At 62.3% G+C, this 22,592-nt stretch overlaps 2 protein-coding genes across 2 annotated transcripts in view; both read right to left on the bottom strand.

The window, feature by feature from the left end:
* Nucleotides 1-5,398: 5,398 nt before the first annotated feature.
* CDC42EP4 (CDC42 effector protein 4) lies at nucleotides 5,399-12,264 on the bottom strand. The gene is made up of 2 exons (XM_082294183.1): nucleotides 12,217-12,264; nucleotides 5,399-7,194 (listed from the first exon to the last, which is right to left on the bottom strand). The coding sequence occupies exon 2, from the start codon at nucleotides 7,090-7,092 to the stop codon at nucleotides 6,154-6,156; it is 939 nt and encodes a 312-aa protein (XP_082150309.1). The 5' UTR covers nucleotides 7,093-7,194; nucleotides 12,217-12,264; the 3' UTR covers nucleotides 5,399-6,153.
* A 5,795-nt stretch (nucleotides 12,265-18,059) lies between these two features.
* SDK2 (sidekick cell adhesion molecule 2) overlaps nucleotides 18,060-22,592 on the bottom strand; it is a gene marked incomplete at both ends in the record, with an annotated part of 43,350 nt that continues 38,817 nt past the window's right edge. Inside the window, 7 exons of the mRNA XM_082294204.1 lie at nucleotides 18,060-18,416; nucleotides 19,678-19,804; nucleotides 20,103-20,241; nucleotides 20,781-20,921; nucleotides 21,197-21,361; nucleotides 21,618-21,743; nucleotides 21,855-22,220. Of these exons, the coding sequence (XP_082150330.1) occupies nucleotides 18,060-18,416; nucleotides 19,678-19,804; nucleotides 20,103-20,241; nucleotides 20,781-20,921; nucleotides 21,197-21,361; nucleotides 21,618-21,743; nucleotides 21,855-22,220 (1,421 nt within the window). The remainder of the gene's footprint in view (nucleotides 18,417-19,677; nucleotides 19,805-20,102; nucleotides 20,242-20,780; nucleotides 20,922-21,196; nucleotides 21,362-21,617; nucleotides 21,744-21,854; nucleotides 22,221-22,592) is intronic.

The raw sequence follows: 22,592 nt of genomic DNA on the forward strand, positions 1-22,592 counted from the left end.
GACCCTTTTCTACAGGATCACCGCTTCAGAGGACTGCAGCCATAATTCTAGCAGACTGCTACCACCACCCTGCCTAACAGGGACTCAGGTTGTATCTTGACTCTGTCAGTTTGAACCAGTGTTTTCTTTTAGTTGTTTTTTCTTTCCTTTTCTTTAAACTTCCCCATTAAATTGTTATTCTGACTTGGTGCCTCCCACTGGTTTGTTTTCAAACTAGTACATAATTTGGCGCCCAACGTGGGGCAGCTCTGAGAGAAAGTCAGAATTACAATTTTGTGTTAACAGAAACCTATTCACCATGGTGCTCAGCTTGTCTACGTGGGTACTGTATCTTGCTCTCTATATTTTTCCTCACATGGGGAACTACCTGCCTGTAGTATTACTCCTGTTAAAACCAGGGAATGGTATGAGAATTGCTTTAATGGTTTATTATGTCTACAGCATGATAACCTGCGAGGCGATGAATACCATTCGGAGTATATACTCAGTTTTGTTTGGCTGTCCTAGTCTGGGCTCCTATGTCTGGGATCTCCTCAACAATCGCACCCAGCCCCTGGTGGGAGGAGTAGAGAGTGGTTTCTTCCAGCCTTTCAGGCCAGGCACAGCAGTTTTTGAAAATATTGAATTCCCTCTGGATGTCAAAGACGGCATAAACTTGCTGTCAGTTCTGCTTTGTCTTCTCTGTACAGCCTGCACCATGTACACCATGCTTAGGATCAGAGCCATGGCACAGCATCCTCAGGATGAGGGAGGGAAAAAGAGCAGAGCAACAAACATCATGCCTACGCAGACTGACACAGAGGAGAAAGGAACCAAATGCAAAGCAACAGCGTCCATGTCTACTCAGACTGTCACCGAGGAGAAAGAACTCAGATGCAAGACAACGGCGTCCATGTCTACGCAGACTGACACCGAGGAGAAGGGAACCAAATGCAAAGCAACAGCGTCCATGTCTACGCAGACTGACACAGAGGAGAAAGGACCCAGATGCAAGACAACAGCGTCCATGTCCACGCAGACTGACACCGAGGAGAAGGGAACCAAAAGCACTCTCAGTGTCCCCATGCAAACCGTCACCGAACCAGAACAGCCTAAACCAATTGCAGTTGCCCCCGTTCAGAAGAAGAAATCAAAAAGCAAATCAGCCCGCATTGTGACTGACGAGGATGCAGCAGGACCTTCGCACCCAGCAGAAGAGGCAGAGCCAGAGATCATCACTCGGTCGCTATCCCTGGGTGAGCTGCGTGACCTGCGGAGGGAATTCACCCGCCAGACAAACGAGTCTATCCTGACCTGGCTGCTCCGCATCTGGGACGCTGCAGCCAATGACACCATTCTGGACGGAAGTGAGGCCAGGCAGCTGGGATCTCTGTCCCGGGATGTGGTCATTGACCAGGGGATCGGGAGAACCCAAGAAGCTCTCAGCCTCTGGCGGCGACTGCTTACAAGTGTAAGGGACAGGTACCTTTGTAAAGAAGACCTCCAGGTGCACCAAGGGAAATGGAGCACAATGGAACAAGGTATCCGGTGCCTGAGGGAATTGGCTGTGCTGGAGATCATTTTCTCAGAAGACGAGAGATTTCCTAAGAGCCCAGATGGTGTCCAGTGCACGTCACAGATGTGGTTGAGGTTCGCACGCCTTGGACCAGAGATATACTCCCGTTACCTGGCAACGCTGCAATGGAGGGAAGGCGAGGACAGGGTGGGCGTCTTGGTGAACAAGCTGAGGATTTACGAGGACACCGTCACAGCCCCGTTTCGCACCCATGTCTCATCCGTGGAAACAAGTCTTTTGGCTGAGCAAGTCCGGAGCTTGATTGAAGAAGGCCATCAGAAACTGAAAAAGGAACTTAAGGAAGAGATTTACCCGATCTCGCCAGAACCAACAAGAGTCTCTGCCATTAGGAGCCGGCGTCCCCCAACCAGGGAGAGAGGATACACCCCACGAGGTAACCTCTGGTTTTTCCTTCAGGAACATGGAGAAGACATGAGTAAGTGGGATGGAAAACCCACCTCCTCCTTAGCAGCTCGGGTACGTGAACTAAAAAGAGGGACAACTACCACAAGAAGCGCATCTAGAGTCAATATTGCTCCGGTCTCTCGCACACAGAACTCCAGACGGTACCGGAATGATAATATGACCGATCCTCTTGAAGGGACCTCAGGAACGTATTCACCGGAAGGGAGCAACATGCAACATGACCAGGAATAGAGGGGCCCTGCCTCTAGCCAGGTAGAGGAAAGGGAGAATCGGGTCTTTTGGACTGTGTGGGTCCGATGGCCTGGCACATCTGACCCACAAAAATACACGGCTTTGGTTGACACCGGTGCTCAATGTACTCTGATGCCATCAAGGTATGTGGGAGCAGAACCCATTTCTATTTCCGGAGTGACAGGAGGATCCCAGCAGCTGACTGTACTGGAAGCTGAAGTGAGTTTAACTGGGAATGAGTGGCAGAAACACCCCATCGTGACTGGCCCGGAGGCCCCGTGCATTCTCGGCATAGACTATCTCAGAAATGGGTATTTCAAGGACCCAAAAGGACATCGTTGGGCTTTTGGGATAGCTGCTGTGGAGACAGAAGATATCAGACAACTGAGTACACTGCCTGGCCTCTCAGATGACCCCTCTGCTGTGGGACTGCTGAGAGTTGAAGAACAACAGGTGCCAATCGCCACAGCAACAGTGCACCGTCGGCAATACCGCACCGACAGAGACTCTGTGGTTCCCATCCATGAGATGATTCGCAAACTGGAGAGCCAAGGGGTGGTCAGCAAGGCCCATTCACCTTTCAACAGCCCTATATGGCCAGTGCGTAAGTCCAGTGGAGAATGGAGGCTGACGGTGGACTACCGTGGCCTGAATGAGGTCACGCCACCATTGAGCGCCGCTGTGCCGGACATGTTGGAACTTCAGTACGAGCTGGAGTCCAAAGCAGCGAAGTGGTACTCTACTATTGACATTGCCAATGCCTTCTTCTCCATTCCTTTGGCAGCAGAATGCAGGCCCCAGTTTGCTTTTACCTGGAAGGGTGTGCAATACACCTGGAATCGACTGCCCCAGGGGTGGAAGCACAGTCCCACCATTTGCCACGGACTGATCCAGACTGCATTGGAAAAGGGTGAGGCTCCAGAACATCTGCAATACATCGATGACATCATTGTGTGGGGAAACACAGCAAAGGAAGTGTTTGAGAAAGGAGAGAAAATCATCCAGATTCTCCTGGAAGCTGGCTTTGCCATCAAAAGGAGCAAAGTCAAGGGACCTGCTCAAGAGATCCAGTTCCTGGGAGTAAAGTGGCAAGATGGACGGCGTCAGATTCCCACTGAGGTCATCAATAAGATCACTGCGATGTCTCCACCGACCAACAAGAAGGAAACACAAGCTTTCCTAGGCGCCATAGGTTTCTGGAGGATGCACATTCCCGAGTACAGCCAGATCGTGAGTCCTCTCTACCTGGTTACCCGCAAGAAGAACGATTTCCACTGGGGCCCTGAACAGCAGCAAGCCTTCGCCCAGATCAAGCAGGAAATCGCTCATGCGGTAGCCCTTGGCCCAGTCAGGACAGGACCAGAGGTGAAGAACGTGCTCTACTCTGCAGCCGGGAACAATGGTCTGTCCTGGAGCCTCTGGCAGAAGGTGCCTGGTGAGACTCGTGGCCGACCACTGGGATTCTGGAGCCGAAGCTACAGAGGGTCTGAAGCCAACTACACTCCCACAGAGAAGGAAATCTTGGCAGCCTATGAAGGAGTCCAAGCTGCCTCTGAGGTAATTGGCACTGAAGCACAGTTGCTTCTGGCACCCCGACTACCGGTGCTGGGTTGGATGTTCAAGGGAAAGGTTCCTTCCACGCATCACGCCACCGACACCACATGGAGCAAATGGATCGCCCTCATCACACAGCGTGCCCGTATTGGAAACCCGAATCGCCCTGGGATTCTAGAAATTATAACAAACTGGCCTGAAGGTGAGACTTTTGGATTATCTTCTGAAGAAGAGGAAGAGCAAGTGACTCGTGCTGAGGAAGCCCCACCATATAATGAGCTACCGGAGACTGAAAGACGTTATGCCCTCTTCACTGATGGTTCCTGCCGAATTGTAGGCGCTAACCGAAAGTGGAAAGCTGCAGTATGGAGCCCCACACGACGAGTTGCACAAGCTACCGAGGGACAAGGTGGATCGAGTCAGGTTGCAGAGCTTAAAGCCGTCCAGCTGGCTTTGGATATTGCTGAACGAGAGAAGTGGCCGAGGCTCTATCTCTACACCGACTCGTGGATGGTAGCTAATGCTCTGTGGGGATGGCTGGATCGCTGGAGAAAGGCCAGCTGGCAGCGCAGAGGGAAACCCATCTGGGCCGCTGAGATTTGGCAGGACATCGCCACCCGAGTAGAGAAGCTGACCGTGAAGGTTCGACACGTGGATGCGCACGTACCCAAGAGTCGGGCTAATGAAGAGCATCGCAACAACGAGCAGGTGGACCGAGCTGCTAAGGTGAAAGTATCTCAGGTGGATCTGGACTGGCAGCACAAGGGAGAATTATTCCTAGCTCGTTGGGCCCATGATGCCTCTGGTCATCAGGGGAGAGATGCAACATACCGATGGGCCCGTGACCGAGGGGTGGACCTTTCCATGGACAGCATCTCACAGGTCATCCACAGTTGTGAGACCTGTGCTGCAATCAAACAGGCCAAGCGGGTGAAGCCTCTGTGGTACGGTGGACGATGGTCAAAGTACAGGTATGGGGAAGCCTGGCAGGTTGATTACATCACCCTTCCCCAAACCCGCCAAGGCAAGCGCTACGTGTTGACCATGGTTGAAGCGACAACTGGATGGCTGGAGACCTACCCTGTGCCTCATGCTACAGCCCGGAACACCATCCTGGGCCTGGAAAAGCAAGTCCTGTGGAGACATGGCACCCCTGACAGGATCGAGTCGGACAACGGGACTCATTTTAAGAACAGCCTCATCAACACCTGGGCCAGAGAACACGGTATTGAATGGATATATCATATTCCTTATCATGCACCAGCTGCCGGAAAAGTTGAACGCTGCAATGGACTACTTAAAACCACCCTGAAGGCACTTGGTGGGGGGACCTTCAAAAATTGGGAAGTGAACTTAGCAAAGGCCACCTGGATGGTCAATACCCGAGGGTCCATCAATCGAGCTGGTCCCGCCGAGTCTGAACCCTTGCACACAGTGGATGGAGATAGAGTCCCTGCGGTACACCTGAGGGGTATTTTAGGAAAGACTGTTTGGATCAATCCCACCTCAGGCAAAGGCAAACCCATCCGTGGGATTGTCTTTGCTCAAGGACCTGGTTGCACTTGGTGGGTAATGCAAAAAGATGGGGAAACCCATTGTGTACCGCAAGGAGACCTAATCTTAGGTGAGAACGGTGCGTAGGGTTTCATTGTGTGTATATATATATATATATATATATACATATGTATGTGTAGAGTTTAAAGAAGGTATTGATTTGGGATGATGTAGATGGTAATAGAATAAGGGGTGGATAATGTCCTGGGTTGCAGTGTATTCTATTACCATCCCCATCAGCCGTTGAAATCAGGTGGGGCAGTGTTTCCTTGCCTCCTCCCCCCAGACTATCTTGCTGTTAATGGCCCATCATTGTCCTGCCGCATGACTCAGAGATAACTCCCTCTGGACTATCATCTGTTAATGAGCCCAATCAACACCTGGCCTTATGACTCATTACCCCATTGTGAGATGCTCCACCCAGAGGGAGGAACCAAGCATCCCAGCGTGGATATAAGCTGAGGTTGAAAACCAGAGAGGAGACCTTTCCACTGGATTTCCAGAGGACAGGAGCTACACAGCCACCGGACCTTCTGAGGAAGAGCAGACCCTTTTCTACAGGATCACCGCTTCAGAGGACTGCAGCCATAATTCTAGCAGACTGCTACCACCACCCTGCCTAACAGGGACTCAGGTTGTATCTTGACTCTGTCAGTTTGAACCAGTGTTTTCTTTTAGTTGTTTTTTCTTTCCTTTTCTTTAAACTTCCCCATTAAATTGTTATTCTGACTTGGTGCCTCCCACTGGTTTGTTTTCAAACTAGTACAGGGGTGTTCAGCCCTGTGTCCAAGCAACCGCAGTGAGAACCAGGCCCTCGGCTCGGCCGCCCGCCTTTATACCCGGATCTCATCATCGTCTTCATCAGCAAACGAGAACTCCTTGTCAGGGCGTTTCAGGGGCCCCCCCCGCTGGCTCAGTGGCCTGGGGACGGGGCTGCGCTCCTCGGGCCCCGAGGTGCAGCTGGACGCCGGACTGCTGTCCCTGGGGCTGCGGCCACCGGCGCCGCGGGCCGGGCTCTGGCTCGGCGGGGCCGCCACGGCCACCAGTGGGGAACCAGGCGGGGCGGGCTCCCCCTCCTCCTCCTCGCGGCTCTCCTCCACATCGGGGTCTTCGTCCTGCTCCCACTGATCCTTATCCATGATGCTCAGCACGTCTCCGAGCATGGAGGGCCCCAGGTCGATGTGGAAGGACATGATGGACTCGGCGTGCTTCAAGCCCGCCCCGCTCTTGGCCACCACCACGGGCAGGTCCGTGATGTCCCCGAAGTCGCGCTCGTCCAAGCCGGGGCTCAGCGGCCCCGCGGCCGCCCCGTTCGGGCGCTGCTGCTCTTCGGGGCTCATCTCCTCAGGCAGCTTCTTCACGGGGCTGGAAGAGAGGCTCTTGGGCAGCTGCCCCGCGCTCCTGTCCACGTCCTTCTCGTTGAGCTGGGGCAGGGACACGGCGTTCTTGACGAAGAGCGCCGAGTCCCGCAGCGAGCCCAGCATGTCGCGCCGGTCCCCGCGCGTCACCGACTGCGAGCGCTTGCTGCTGCGGAAGCGGCGGGACAGCAGGCTGGGCTTGGACGCGCCCGGCTCCTCTCCCACGTCCGGCACCGGCTCCCCGGCCTTGCTGGTGAGGAAGGAGGTGTCCCCGAAAGCGTCCCCGGCGCGCCCCACGTGCATGGTGTGGCGGAAGTCCCCCAGGGGCGCGCTGATCATCTCGGCCGTCAGGTCGGCCCGCGAGCGGCGCTTGGAGTGGGCAGAGTTGGACACGAGTTGCTTGAGGATCGGCATGGTGGCGGCCAGGGGAGGCTGTGCCACGCTGGGTCCCGTGCCTGGCGCTCACAGCTGGGGCTCCACGGCCAGCACCTCACCGGCGTCACGGATGGTTCACTCCTAGGGGAGAGGAGGGAGGGACATGGTCAGGCTTCGAGGACATGGGAGGGCACCAGATTTCATCCCACCAAGCTGCAAACTGTGCCCACCAGCTGCTTGGTTCTCCCGGGAACTGCCCCCATGCAGGGCATCCTTCCACATGGGACACATCCTCAGACCCCCCCTGAGCTCCCCACACCCCTTGAACAAGCGGGTCCCAGACCCATCCCTGGAGCAGAGAGAACCTCAGGAGAAAGACCTGGGCACAGAAATCCCTCAGGATGATCCCTGACCCTGTGCCCCGCATGCACCAAAAGAGATGCAGGGCACCGTGGGCACCCTCTGTCCCCTCCTCATGCAGCCCCAGCCCGCTGGAGAGGGGCACAGCAGCTCCAGCCCCTGCGAGCTGCACGCTGAGAAGATGCCTGGGATTTTTTTTTTTTTAATTGGAAGAAAGCAGGGAGGAACAGACGCCAGGAGGAATTGGAAACAGACGGCAGGAAGTGTGTGAGGAGGGCCTAGAGCCCCCGGGAGGCACCGCCAGCCGAGCAGGGGGACGGGGGGACCAGGATGGGGACCCCTTCATGTTTAGCAGGATGGGGACGTGGGGACACAGCTTTGCTGCTGCCCTGGAGCCCCCCAGAACCCTCCGTGCTGCTGCTCGGAACTGAGCCCACGCGTGGCCATCCCCACCCTCCCCGGCCACCTCATCGTCACCACTGTGACTCAGAGGTGACAGAAATGACGAGGGCTCCGGCTGACCAGAATGTGAAGGGGCACTTCACTCCTTCCCTCGGCCATCACGGGGCCACCAGCCGACCTGTCCAGCCCAGCGCCCGTAGCCACGCAGGAGGGGACAAGGACAGCGACCGTGTCCCTGCATCCCGTGGCGCCAGGCAGCCCCAGGTGGTCCCGGCAGAGGCTGCCGGGGAGGAAGGGCTCGTGGCCGCCCTCTTCCTCCCTCCGGGCACCGCCGGCGACACCGCGCCCCGTGACACGCACGGGAAGGGCCGGACGTGTGTCCTCGGAGCGAGCCTCGGGGCGGGGGCCACGTCCCGCCCGGTGCCCACCCGGCCCCAGCGTGCAGCTGAAAGCGAGCCTAGGGGTCCACCCCCCCTGGCCCCCCACACCCACCCTGAGACACCCCGCTGTCCCCACAGGAGCAGCAGGACCTCAGGCAGGCTGTGCCCGGGCAGGATGGACTCTGGCCCCACGCTGGGGCGAAGTCCCGCTGCCCAACCCTGCCGTGCATGGGTCCCGGATGGGCCCGGCCAGGGCAGGGGTGCCCCGTGGCACGGCACCGCCGGCACACGGCCACGCTCCCTGTCCAGCCCCGTGCAGGATCCCACCACCCCAGGGAGGCACAGCCTGAGCCCCCTCGGCAGGACGGCCACCCAGGGCGATGATGGCACATGAGGGGCCGGCTGGAGGAGCCCCCAGTCCATTCCCAGCAGCCGGGGGAAGCCAGCAAGGAGCCACACCCGCTTCCCCGCACCTCAAACCAGGAGCCGGGGGAACTCCTTCCACCCTCAGCCAGTCCCAGCGCAGATGAGCAGCTCGCTGGACCCTGCTCCCTGTCTGGGATCTCCCGCACGCCCGGCCGGGCGCGTGTGCATGGCACGAACGCTTCCCCTTTCCAACGTCTCCTTCCAGGCCAGCATTCCTCCAGCCTTTGGTTTTCCATAAAACAAACACTCCCGGCGAGCTCCCCAGCTGGGCCAGGCAACCGTGCTGCTGATTTAGGCCATCTGGGGACTGTCCCTCCCTTGTATTTAGATTTCGGGGCCAAGTTCAGCATTTGTGAGATACTTTGCAAGCCGCAGCAAAGGGGCCACCGGGAGGTTGGAGCGGGACCGGCCAGGCCAGCAATGCTCCATCACCGTCACAGCCTCCAAACCAGCACCGTGTCCCCCTCCCCTGAACGCTGCAGCCCACGAGCCTCTGCACAGCAGCCAAAATCTCCCCCCATTCCTCGATGTTTCGCTCCCAGCTCGCCCCGAGAGGCAACGGCAGCACAGATGGACACTGCTGCCCACACAGCCCGGCCCAGGGGAGCTGGACACAGAGCCCTTTTCTCCTCCTCTCGCTCGGGGAGAGCAGATCCTGTGACATTCCCACTGCTGGCGCTTTCACAAAGGAAACCAGGCCAGGGAGGCATCGCTGGTGCTGCCTTTCCAGCCACCTACCAGGGGAAGCTGCTGGTAACCCGAGAGACTTCGCAGGCACCATCCCAGGGCAGCGAGCCCAGAGCAGAGCCAAGCCCCAGCAGGGCTTTGGGACAAGGGGAGGGGACAGGACCTGCACACACGGGTCGAGGACAAGAGGGGTAACTTGTACTGACAGCTCTGTGCTGCTTCCCACCTGCCCTCTGAGCCCCTTGGGATCACAAGCTCCGAGGAGTGAGAACCTGAGGGGCCCAGGGACACGACTGTCCCTGTAAGTGAATGTCTGCTTGTAGGACAGCACAGCCAGCACAGAACTGGGACAGCCCTGGCCAGGCCCACGTGCCCTGATGGTGCAGGCTTCCCACGAGACCCCCCGCCCCAATCCTCCTCATCTCATCCCGCTCAGCATCAGTCACCCGTGGGGACCAGAGGGAAAGTGGCTCAAAGAAGGAGGCCAGCGAATGAGTGCACACAGGAGAAACACCGAGTCCAGCCACATTCCCAAGCATCCTGCCCCCAGCTCTTCCCGCTCACAGGCTGGGAAAGCCAAACTGGGAAAGCCAAACTGGGAAAGCATCCTGGCCGGCCCAGCCGGCTCCAAACGAGCTCCCCGGCTTCGCCATGCAGAGCCCCCCAGGCAGCACCCCGAGATCAGAGGATGCTCTCCCCGCCCTGTCGGGCGCTGGGACAGGGGCTGTGCTGGACTGGTCGGGTCCCCCACGCTGCCCAGGGCCAGGGAGAACCTGCACACGGGACAGGGAGGCCACCCCGCCTGCTCAGCTCCACTTTCGGGTGTGCTGCCCCTCAGGGATCCTTTCATCCTTTGATGTCGGAGCCTGGCAGACAGCAGCTGGAGACAGGGCACGGATCACACCCTGCCACCGCCGGCCCAGGAGGGGATCAGCCGCTGTCACACCCTCCGTCGAGCTCCCCAGCGAGTCTTCCCAGGGCCTGGGGGCAGACGGTCCTGTCAGTGCGGGCAGCCCCGGCGCCCCGGTGACCGCCTCCACCCCGGCGCGGTGACAGGTCTGGTCCTGTCCCTGGCATCGCCACGCCGCTGCAGAGCAACTGTGGGATGCACGGAGCAGCCTCTGGAAGTGGAAAAGCCACTGCCAGCGAGCATCAGAGCCGGGGAATGGAGAGATGATGGCATACGGGGCGGGAGGAGAAGCTTGGCTCTCGCCAGGGCTCTCGGCACACGGAGCAGCACCAGGCTGGGAACTCACCGTCAGTGCCAAAAGCAGAGAAGCGCTCCCCGAGGGACTGCCAGCAGCCAGGAGGTAGCCAGAGTTCAGCAAGGAACTATTGGCAGGACACGCCAGAACACGCACAGGACCATAAATCCTCCAGCTCTGGGGCCACGAACCAGCCCGCGGCTCTGCAGGGCCAGGAGGGGACTTTTCCGGGGGGAAAGGTTATCTCCTCGCTGGCCCTGGCTCTGGCTCTCGCAACAGGGGCCGGCCGGGGTTCGACAGGATACCGGGGCTGAACAGACCTCCCGACCTGCGCCGGGCTCCGGATTCCTGCGGTTTCGCTGGGGTGGACGGGAAGTAAACAGGCAGACTTCCCACAGCGCGGCCACGGCTCCCTACCTGCCGGGGGCCCGCAGCCCGCAGCCGGCCGGCTCGGGGGCCCAGGACGGCTGTTTGTGCACAGCACAAAACCCAGCGAACAAAGGGAGCGACCGGCAAGGTCAGCACAACGCCGGGGCTGGCGCTGGGGGCCGGGGAGGGAGCCCCGCGGCCGCTCAGCCCGTGGCGCGGAGCCGGGACGCTGCCCCGGGCATCGGGGCTCAGCTGAGGCTCGATCTGCACCCCACACCCAAACACACGGAGCCTCTTCGGTGCTAAACCTCAGCTGGAGTCGCTCCACGGTTTCCGAGGGAGCTGCGTCCAAAACAGATTTGTTTACTGCGTGCCCGGCTCGGGGGCGAGCCCTGCCCTGGGTGCAGAGATCGCATGCTGTGCCTCAGTTTCCCCCCACAGCCCATTAACGATCCCTTTAAAACAGCCCTCCTGCTCTATAGATCCCAACTCGCTTTGGAACAGCCTTCCTGATCCATAGATTCGGCGCTTGGAAACATCTATACTTCCCGCTGCTGCCGGGGTCAAACCGGGGCAGCGTGGGACGAGTCCAGCGCCCCACGAGCGGTCGCTGCCCACCGAGCCCCAGTTCTACGGGCACCGGAGCGGGTCTGGGAGCCAGTCCCGTGCCCAGCGCTGGCAGAGCCGGGCAGGTCCCCCTCTCCGGGGCACCCGTGGCAGCGGTGTGTGCCGCCCGGGGACGGGCAGCAGGACGGAGGGCAGGCTGCGGTCAGCCGGGACCCCGAGCCCTGTCCGGAGCCACCGGGGGGATGAACGGGACGGGGATTTCGGGCAGCTCTGACTCAGCACCCGGCGGAGCCCAGCCCCGGGGTGCCGCTGGACCCGCTCCAGCGCGGCGAGGATCCACCTTCCCGAGACGGGCCGCGGGCAGCCACCGCCCCGGCCGCGACCACCGCTAGCTCCGGCCTCCGCCACCCCCGCCCAGGGCTCGGCGGAGCCGCGGGCGAACGGGCGCCGATCGCCGGTGGGGCGGGGTGAGCCGGGCCGGTGCCCCGCGCTGGGCAAACAGCGCTCCGCATCCTGTTAACCCCTTCGCCCACCCGCGCCGCGCACCGGCCCCACGGCCCGGCGGGGAACGAGGCGGGGCGTCCCGGCCGCCCCTCTGCCCGGTACCGGAGCGCGGCAACGCCGGGGACCCCGCCCGCCCGCCGGACAATAGCCGAGCCGAGCGCCGCGGGCTGCCCCCACGCCGGACTGAGCCGGGCCGGACCTGGCCGAGCGGAGCCGAGTGACCCCGGGCCCCCGCGACCCCCGGTGTCCCCCCTCCCCGGTACCTGCTCGCCCGGGCCCCGCCGCCGCCGGTCCATGGCCGCGCCGCGCCGGAACGGAGCGCCCCCCGCCCCCCCCGGCGATGACATCATCGCCCCGCCCGGACCAATGGCACAGCGCCACGTCACGGGGCGGTCCCACGCCCTCCATTCAAACCCGAGTGGGGCGGGGGGGGGGGATCCTTGTCCCCGGCACGGCCCCGCCCGGGGGTCCCAAGGGAGGGGGGGACATGAGCGGGGTCATGAGCGGGGGCTCGGCACCTCCCGGGGGGACGAAGGGAGCGGCGGTTCACAGGTCCCTTCCCGCCGGGGCTCACGAGTGGGGTCCCCGAGGCAGAGCGAGGAGCTGGCCGCACCCCTGGCAGAGCGGCGGGGTTGAGGTGACGGTGGGTGACCGACTCTAATTAATTACGGGGAATTAAGAACTCACGGAGATGCCAGAAGGACGCGGTTTCAGCCCCAGGGCAGCAGCGATGTCCCCGTTCCACCCGTGACCGTGACACCCGCGAGGCTGCACCCACCTCCCTCCACTGTCCCCATCTCCCTGTCCCCAGCCAGTCCCACTGCTCGATCCCTTTTGGGGGGCCGTGGGATCCCTCCAGGCCGTGGGTGGGTTGGGTGGGCGGTGGCCAGGACGCGATGGCAGGGGCTCTGTGGCCACCCCAGAGCTCCAGAGCTGGTGCTGGTGCGGGGCTCCATGGCCCCAGGGATGGATCCATGGCCACCCCGGACCCCCGGCCCTGGCAGTGAATTCCATGATCATCCCAGCCCCACTGACACTGGGCTGAAAGGGAGAGTGCTGGGCTGCACAGCCGCTCGCTCGCGGGGATTAAGACAAGACCTTTGTGGGAGAAAAGGGGCGGGAGAGCCGAGATTATCCCGAACCTGCCTAATGCAGCGTTTCTTGGCTATTCTGGAGCATCTGGCGTCTCTGGGGAGGGAGGCAGGGGGGTGTGGCGAGTGGGGTGCTGGGATGCTCTGGTCATACAGCTCTTGAGGTACTGGGACACGACACTGTGAGGTCCGGAGGTTTCTCACGTCGCTGGTGCAAGGAGCTCCAGTGCCCGACCCCGGGGCCCACTGGGTGGGCAGCACCGGGCTCTGGGATGGCTCATCTGGGGCTGACGCTTCCCTCCACGGGAAGGGAAGTGGTGTGACCGCGGAGCTGGCACTCTGGCGGGCGGTGAGGGCCAGCGTGGCACGGCGGAGATGCCGCAATTGGCACCCAGGGCACAGCCTCTGCCCCCAGCCCGGGTGTCCAGCACCCTCCTGCTCATGCCTGTCTCCATCTTGGGCTGTGCTCCTTCCTCCAGGGCCGTTTCCATAGCCCATTTTATTGGCAAATTTTACTTCCATACAGGGAAACTGAGGCCAGAGGCAGAGCCCTGGGCCCGCAGCTGAGCAGGGGGGCCCTGGGAGCCACTGCTGGATGCAACAGTGGGTGAGGAAGAGGAGGAGAGTTTGCCCCAGCCCCCAGAGGCAGCTCGAGCCACTCACGTGGAGACACAGTGTGTATTGGGAGGCTGGTGGGACACCGGTGCAGCGCTGCTCGCCTCACCTGACGCCGTCATGGGAGCGTGGAGATGGCTGAGACAGCGCAGTCGGGAGGGATTAGCATCACCCGGCTGGTGGGAGCCGCCGGGAAGGCTCCCGCGGGCTGGCCTGGCTCCGGCTGGGAAGAGCAGGCACCCACTCAACTTGAAAAACTGCCTGGGAGAGACGGGCCCCCTCCGCCGCGCAGAGCCCCGCGGCTGCAGCCGGCCCCGGGCAGGAGAGGTCGGGGTGCGGGGCGGCTCCGGAGCACGGATCGCTGCCGCCCTTCCTCAGCCATCGCCGGCTCCTTTCGCTGCTTCTCAGCAGCTTTTGAAAGCAGAGAATAAAAAAAAGAAAAGCCTTGAAAAGCACTTTGAAAAGCACTTTGAAAAGCAGGGCAGGGAGAAGCGCCCGAGCTCCCGGCAGCCCCATCCCCTCCTCCTGCTGCCAGCGCCTGCCAGCTTTGTCTGCCGACGCTGCCGAGCCAGCGGGGAGCTCTCCCTGAGCCCCAGTGTTGGGGATCACTGTCCGGACACCCCAGGGTACCAGAACAAAGCACTGCCGCCACGACCTCCCCCCAAATCCCTCCAGCCCCAGGCCCAGCGCTGGCTGCTGCCAGAAACCTCCCCAGTAACCCCCACCCACAGCCCCCCACCCACAGCCAGGGGGTTCGGCCCCTTCCCCACACCGTTCACCCGGGGCTGAGCAGTTACCCAGCGAATCCTGGCAGGATGCTCTGCCTGCTCCCTGCTGTCACCTCAGCACCCAGGGGTGCCCAGGTGGGCACCGACACGAGCTGGGCACAGGTGGGAGCCTGCCGTGGCAGGTTCTCTGTGCAGCCTCCCACCTTTCCCGGCCGGAGCCCTCTCCGGGCCAGCAGTGCCAGGGAATGGGCTCCCCCAACCCGCTGAAACCATCACCCCGATGGGCTGCAGCCACCCCGGCCTCTCCCAGGACAGCTGGCTCTCCAGCCTGGAACATGGTGGTGTTTAATGTCCCTTCCAACCCAAACCATTCCCTGATTCCATGATCCCACCTGGAGCGTGGCTTCTGCAGCGCCCATGGAAAGCCCCCGCCCTGGCACAGGGACCCCTCCAGGGGGGTGGGACAGGGGGCACAGACCTGGGTCCATCCTCGCCGTCTCTCTCCTCTCCTGCCACCCCCGGCACGGAGCAGTGCCCTGGGCACTGGGGCTCTGAGGATGCGCCGAGTCCCATCTGGCCCCCGGCATGGCAGGAGGGGCTGTCCCTGTCCCCAAGGCCCAAGGCAAGGGAAAGGTGGGGACATGACACACTTGGCTCTGTCCCAGGAGCTGGCAGGGAACCGGAGATATCTGGAGGACAGGGAGAGCCCAGGCTGCGGGGCTGCTTCTAAAAGAAATAAATTAAAACAAATCACAGGTTTCAGCCCAGCTTTACTGGTCACAGTCCTCATTTTTGGCACATCAGCATTTCTCCATCGCACCTGGAGCAGGGAGCAGCTCCTGCTCCAACGCTGCCCTGTCCACCCAGCAAGGTCTGGGGGTGCCTCATCTCCCCTGTGCCCCACTTTGGCTCTCCTGGCCCTGACAGCGAGCGCTGCTCTGCCCTTGGGAAAACCACAGGCCAGGGAGCAGCACTCAGGAGAAACGTCAAGGCCGATTTGGTCCTCGGGGACTGATCGGTGCTGACAGCTCGCCCTGCCCCGCTGCAGCACAGAGCAGCCTGGAGAGCACCGGGAATGGGAACGGGCAGCCCACACTTGCCTGGAGGGGCCAGGATGGTGGGGAGGGACTTTGGGAAAGAGCTGGTTCAAAGTGGAGGTGGGAGAGAGGTGGTCGTGCTCAGTCTTCCCCTGCGAGCCTGGTTGATTCCACTCCTTCTGTTCCATGGGGAAACTGAGGCAGCACAGGTGAGCAAGAGCTCTCACGGTGCCACTGGCACTCAGCCCATCCCTGCTGTGCCCCAGCTGGGCCCTGCGCCCTGCACAGCGTCCCTGGGAGCAGAGGCCCAACCCTCTGCCGTGGCGGGATGTGGGATCTCTCCCGCTTCCCCAGGCGCTGCATCCCTCAGCCGTGGGAAACCGCAGGCTCCAAGGGCTCCTCGTCGCTGCCGCGGGGCTCGGGCACTCCGGCCACAGCCACGCCGGTGGTGTCACCTCCCGGCACGGTGCCAGCGTCAAACCTGCCAGAGGTGTGGCTGCACCCTCCGGCTCCTCCTGGCAGCCAGGGACGAGCTGGGTCAGGGCAGGTGAGCGGGGCCTGGGCCCTGCTTTGCCCCAGAGATCCCACACAGATGGGATCCAGGACCTGCATTCCCCTATTCCCACAAGGAACTCAGTGCTCGCTGCTCGCAGGGCTGGCACCTCCCTCACAGCAGGGCCCGTCCCTCACCCAGGGATCAGCCCCGACACCAGGAGCGTCCCTGGCACAGGGAATGTCCCTTCCACGCGTGGTGTTCCTTGCACAGGGAACTCGCCTGTGCTGCTCAACTCCCCAGACCTGCTCTGCCCCGGCTCCGTGTCCCAGCCCCGGTGGCAGGAACATCCCTCTTGCACAAGCTGGGACGCCTGGGGCCGCACATGAGGAGCAGGATTTGTCCAGCCAGACACAGAATCCCCTCTGTCTCACGTCACTGTCCCCACAAGCGGGGTGTTGGGGCTCTGGGCACTGCCCAGGAGGGGATGGGCACCCGTGGGTGCTGCGCTGCCTTGGGCACCGGCTCCAGGTAGGTCAGAGGAGTTACCCACCAGCAATGCCCTCTGCTCTGGGGACACCGTGAGCCAGCGTGGGGACAGACGGTGACTGTGGCTCAGCAGCAAAGCCACCACTGCAGCTCAGTTCTCCCGGTCCAAGGGGGAGCTGCAGCACCAGGTCCCCAAATGCAGCACCTGCACAACGCTCCCCTGGCAGCCCCTTGCCCACGCCAGGGTGAGGGTCCCGGGATGTGGCTCCCAGGTGCTGTGACAGGGAGTGTGCAGACCTCACAGCCCTGGCAGCCCCTGGCATGGAGCTGGTGCTTTGCCAGCGCTGTCGGCAGCTGAGCCCTCCCCACCCCCAGCCCCCGCTTTCACTGCCAGGGGTGACGGGTGATGAAACCTGAACGCGTCACCTGGATTTTCCTGCCAGGCCTGAAGGGCAGACCAAGAAAGGGCGGCTGTGAACCAGCCCAGGAGCCATCCCCAGTGCCAGGGCTGCTGCTGGCAGTGCCCAGAGTGCTGGTGCAGTGCGGTCTCCTGTCCCACCACCTCATTCCCCAGCAGCTCCAGACCCCACTGCGATGGGAACACGCAGGACACGGCCACCACAGCTCCCTGCACCCTTCTGGGCTCTATCCAGCACCTCTGCACCCTTTGCCCAGGTCCTTCCCCAGTGCCACAGGGCTGCCACCAGCCCAGTGGGGCAGTAGGACACACGGACACAGCACACCGGTCCTTTCTGCGGCAGAGCACGGTGACAGAGAGGGGACATGCTTATCCTCAGGCTGTTTATTGGCATCTCCCTCGGCTCAGCCCGGGCGCCACGGCCCTGCCGGGCTGGTGCTGGCTCACCCATAGGCACTGCAGGGGCTGTGCTGTGCAGACACCCCCAAAACAGCCACAGCCAGGGACCCCCCGGGCATCAACACCCCCGAGTGCCCTCAGGCCTCTGCACAAAACCCCATTAAAAAGCCCCAAACCACCAGAAATTCCAAGGGGAGGCTTCAGTCGCCTCATCCAAGGCCTCACCAGAGCCCCCGAGGTGCAAAATCAGGGGGGTCGAGCACCACGTGCACCCCGCCGGGGCTCTCCTGGGGTTTCAGTCCTGGGTTCTCCTGGGGGGCTGTGCTGGGCCAGGCACAAAGGAGAGGAGGAATGAGTTGTCCCCTGGGATCCTTCCCCCTTCTCCCAAAAGCTGTGAGGGTCCAGAGCGGGGGTTCAAGTCCAGAGGTTTTAACATCAGCAGAGCTCCTCTCGCCCTCCGCAGTCAGGGGTGTCCGTGTCACCGCTTGGCCCCAGGTCCGGGGGGAGCCACAAGTGGAGGGGCCAGGGTTTGGCACGGCAGGAGCCCCTCACCCGGCCCCCAGCACCCACTGGAGTCCGGCAGCAGGTCCGGGGCTGCCCCAGCTGGTGCCAAGGGCGATGTCGGCACTTGGCATCCAGCTCCGGTGCTGCCGAGAAAGCGGAAAACCCCTGGAGCCTGGGGCTACTCCCCTTCCTCCTCCTCCTCCTCTTCTCCCCCTCGCTGCTTTTTCCTTTTCTCTTAATTTCTTGGGGCTTTTGTTTTGTTTCTTTTTTTTTTTCTTCTTCTTCCTAATTTCCCCCCCCCCTCTCCTGGTTCTTTTTCTTCTGTTTAAATATCAAACGAAAGAGGAAAACCCAGCGATGGGGGCTCTGGAGCCGGGGGCCAGGCTGCTGGGCGGGCGGTACAGGGTCCCGGGCTGGCTGCTGGGGGCGTTGCCGGGGGTCTGGGGGGTGGGAGTCCTGCTGGCTTTGGGGCGGAAGAGGCTGCCCTGCTGCGTGGAGGTGCTGTTGGAGAGGGGGGTGTGGTCGGGCTCGCCCGAGTCGCTCTCGGTGTAGCTGTAGGCCTGTGCCCGGGAGATGCCCTTCTGCTGCCGCCGCCACGAGTTGTAGTAGGTGGGGTCGCTGATGTAGTGGTTGACAAAGGAATGCGCCTTCTGGTGCCCGGGGTCCACCTCGTACTCGCTGTCACTGCCCTGAAAAACAGCGGGGGGGGGGTGGGGGGGCGGGTGAGGTGGGGACAGCACCCGCCAGCCCCAAAACTCAGCAACGGGATGAGAGGGAGCGGCCCCAAGCTGCGCCGGGGGAGTTCGGGACAGCAGCAGGAATTTCCTCATGGAAAGGGTGGCCAGGCATTGGAAGGGGCTGCCCAGCGAGGTGGTGGAGTCTCCGGGGAAGGCCTGGACATGGCACTCAGTGCTCTGGGCTGGGGACAAGGTGGGCATCGGGCACAGCTTGGACTCGATGATCTCAGAGGTCTTTTCCAGCCTCAATGGCTCTGTGATTTCCAGTGCTTTCCCGGTGCTTTCCCAGTGTTCTTCTGGGAATGCTGGCGAGCACATCCCGAAAGTATTTAAAGGCTGGGACGGCTGCAGCATCACTGGGGGATTTCTGCCTCTTGCTGAAACAAAATAAAACCTCATACAAAAGGTTCCTGAGCGCTGCCGAGCCCGCGTTGCCTCCGGGCTGGCGGGGAGGGTGTTTTTGGGCTCTGCCGGTAATTGGATTCAGCTTCTCCGGCGGCGCACAAAGGGCCCATTGAGGGCGGTGGGAACTGCCCCGCGCCAGCGCCAGCTCCCGCAGCTCTTCACAGCTCCTCAAAAGCCACTCGAGCCCCGCTCGGGCCGCAGCGAGAGAAGCCGGCATCTGCCAAGGAAACAGCCGGTGCGGGCAGCGACGGGGGGGCCCCCTGGGCACGGTCCCCTCCTGCTGGGGACAGCCCGAGGGACCCGCAGGACCTTTCCCTGGGCGTCAGGCTCTCAGATGCCGCCCAGGATCCATCCTGGGGGTGATGGTCCCATGGCCTCCCTGGGGCTCCACGCTCCTGCCCGGCCACAGCTGCCCGTGGCCCCGGGGCAATACAAAGGTGGCATTTTGTGGAGTTGGCAGAGCCGCGGACGTTGCCACCAGCGACCGGGCAGCGGGACAGCCCCCAGCCCCGCTGACCTCCCTTCCCCCGTGCCCTGTCCCCAGCAGCCCTGGCAGCCCCCCGCAGTGTCACATCCCCAGCACACGGGCCGGGGGCTGTGCCAGCTTCGCTCCGGCTCCGTGCCACGAAGCCACGGGGATGCTGCCGCCTCCAAAGCGGGATGCGGCAGGAGCAGCAGCGCTGCTCCCAAACGCGCAGCGGGACCTGCCTCGTGGCGGGCGGAGGAAAGGGCTGGTGCTCAGGGAGGGCTCCCAGCACCCTCCGCCCCGCCCCAGGTCCCTGTCCCCGTGTGCAGCCCCGGGGGTCACCTGGGAGTCGGAGACCTCGGAGGGTTTCTCGGTCAGGCTGCTGCTCTCGGCGGGGATCAGGTCGTTGTACTTGGTCACGTCCTCGTCCGAGTAGTGCAGGCTGCCGGGGCTGGGCCGGGGTGGGGACCTCGGGGACAGGCAGGTGGGTGGTCAGCGCGTGTCCCCTTTCCTTTGGGGCTGGGCCACTGGGGGTCAACCCCAGCAGACCCCTGGGGACTGCTCAGGGACCACCCCTCAGCTGTGCCAACCCCCTTCCCAGAACTCTGATCCTGCTGTCAGGGACCCTCAGCCTTTCGGGGGGGGACACTGGGCAGATCAGGGTCACCCCCTTGGGTTCCACGCCCTCTCCACCCCATGACGGATCAGGGGAATGACGAAAAATGCTCCCCCTGCCCGGGGAGGGGGCTGTGGCTGGGGGTCCCTACCGGGTGTAGATGCCGTTCTTCCGGCAGAAGGAATTCTTGACGGAGAGGCGCCGGTTGTTGAGCTCCAGGGCAGGGAAGCTGCCCTCATCCAGGCTCACCATCTCCCCGTGGCTCAGGGCGGCCGTCTTGGAGCTGTTCCCTAGGGGATGGGATGCTCAGCCTCCCCCAGCCCCTCCCCAGGCAGCGCAGCACAGCGAGGGGGGGTTGGGGATGGCCCCGGGGGGGGGATTGTGCTGGTTCCAGAGTGACCACGGCCTGGGGACGGCCAGGAGGTGCCAGCCGTGCCCAGCCCGCCTGCCCTGCCCCAGTGCCCCCAGCTCCCACTCCGGGCTGTTTGCTTAACGAGGAGCTCTGGATTTTCCCCACAATTTGAGCCCTTGACAGAGCTAAGAAAACAGAGCCGTGTTTGGCTAATCCCAGTGACCTCTGCGAGCCCCCGGGGCTGCCCTGCCTCCACAGCTGTCTGTGGGACAAGTCCTTTATTTCATCTTGAGCTCCCAGTGCTCTCCGGGACACCACAGCATCGTTATCGGGTGCTCTGCAGCAGTTGTCCCCAAGGCAGGCAGGAAGGGAGGCTCCCACCACCCCACCCAGACCCCAAAGGCAGGAGGAGACCCCCAAGAAGCTCCCATGGGAGCAGGAGGGTCCTGTCACCACCCACCACACTCCCTCACTCACCTGAATCCGACTTCTTGGAGTACTTCTTGCTCTGCCCGCGGATGATGAGCACAAAGACGAGGAGGAGGATGAAGATGAGCCCCACCAGGGCGATGACCACCAGGAACCACCACTCCTCGTAGAACGGGTTTGTTTTCTGGGCTGGGGCACAGCAGGGAGGATCAGAGGGGTACAGGCTTGACAGACAACCAGTCTGGATGGGGACACCCCCCTGCAGAGCACGGGGTCACTTGGGGCTTTGTGAGGCCTGGATCCATGGGAAAGAGGGATAACAGAGGGCTTTGGAAAAGGGGTGCTGGCAGTGGGATTTGGGACTCTGTAGGAGCCAGGAGTGGGTTTCAGTGATGGCCACGAGAACAGAGCAACACCAGGACCCTCCCTCTGGCACAGGGGGAGAGAATTCCCTGGGAACACACCTGACACAGAGGGGGAAGGGGTGCTGGGGGTCCCGTAGCCGTAGTCGTTGACAGCGATGACACGGAAGTCGTAGCTGACCCCCTGCTTGAGGATGTCCATGCTGAAGGTGTAGGAGGTCACCTCCTTGGGGATGTCTTTGATGAGGATGTCCCAGAGCCCCTCATCTGGAAGAGACCGCAGGGCTTGGAGGGGAGGGCTGGCTCTGCAGGACACCCCAGGGCGAGGGGTGATGTCCCTCCCTCGTCCAGGCGCTGCCCTTTCCATCAGCCCCTCTCAGCAGCATTTTCCTCATGGATCAGTACACGGACAACACCCCAGACACCGGGTCCTAACCCCCAACCCAGGCCAGCACTCCCTGCCTCAGTTTCCCCCTCTCCTGACCCCCAAGGCAGGGATGGAGAGAAGAGGCAGCTGCGGTACCTGAGGGCCGGGCCTCGATGACATATCTGGTGATGGGCCCTTGGCCGGGATCCCCACTGGACCAGTGGATGGTGATGGCCGAGCCATAGCGGGAGATGAAGGGTTCTCCGGGGGGGCCGGGGGCACCTGGGGACCAGGGCAGAGCTGGAGGCAGGGGGTACAAACTGGCACAGGGCTGTGCCAGCCCCCAGCCCATCTCCTCCCTCGCCCAGCAAGTCCCCCGCGTGTCCCCCGTACCTTCCCCAGGCCCCGTGGTGATGTTGGCCTCAACATCCGGCCCGTAGGCGAAGGTTTTGGCCCGGATTCGGAAGCGGTACGTGACGCCCTCAGCCAGGTCCTTGACCTTCATCCACAGCGGGCTGTTCCCCTTCACGTCCACTGTCACGATCTTGCTGACGCCTGCGGGGACGGAGGCTGAGCCGGCTCTCCCCGAGCCGTCCCCTCTCCCCCTGGCCATGCCCTCACCATCCACGGGCGTGCAGGGCTCGTACACCAGCCTGTAGCCCTCGAGGACACCGTTGGGCAGCGGTGGTGGCTCCCAGGACACGTTCACAGATGTGGTGGTCAGCTCGCTGAAGCGGATGGAGCCGGGGGCACTGGGGGCTGTGAGGGGACAGGGTGGCAGGGCCAGCTCAGCGCTCCAGGGGACACCCCCAGCACGAACCGGCCCCTGTCCCTGCCTCCACCCTAACGCTGGTCATCAATTCACAGCGCCGTGCCCCATCCCTGCTGCAGCAAAGGTTCCATGGGGGAATGATGAGTCTCCTTCTCCTTGTCTCTCCTCCCAAGACCTTCATCCCCCTCAAACCTCAGCTTAAACCTTCATCCCTGCGTGCCCCCACCCCACAAACCCACCAGGGTGAGCTCAGGGATGTTCTGCTCGGGATCGCAGGATGAGAGGGAATCCCTGGAGCTGGACCCATGGAGACACCTCCCCACGGAGCCCGGGGGCAGGGGGGTGCAGGGGGAGCCGTG

The sequence above is a fragment of the Coloeus monedula genome (assembly GCF_965178545.1).
Source record: "Coloeus monedula genome assembly, chromosome: 19".
NCBI classification, from domain to species: domain Eukaryota; kingdom Metazoa; phylum Chordata; class Aves; order Passeriformes; family Corvidae; genus Coloeus; species Coloeus monedula.

Excerpts from the sequence above, each read along its gene's own strand:
- CDC42EP4 (XM_082294183.1), bottom strand. The coding sequence starts at position 7,092 with ATGCCGATCCTCAAGCAACTCGTGTCCAACTCTGCCCACTCCAAGCGC.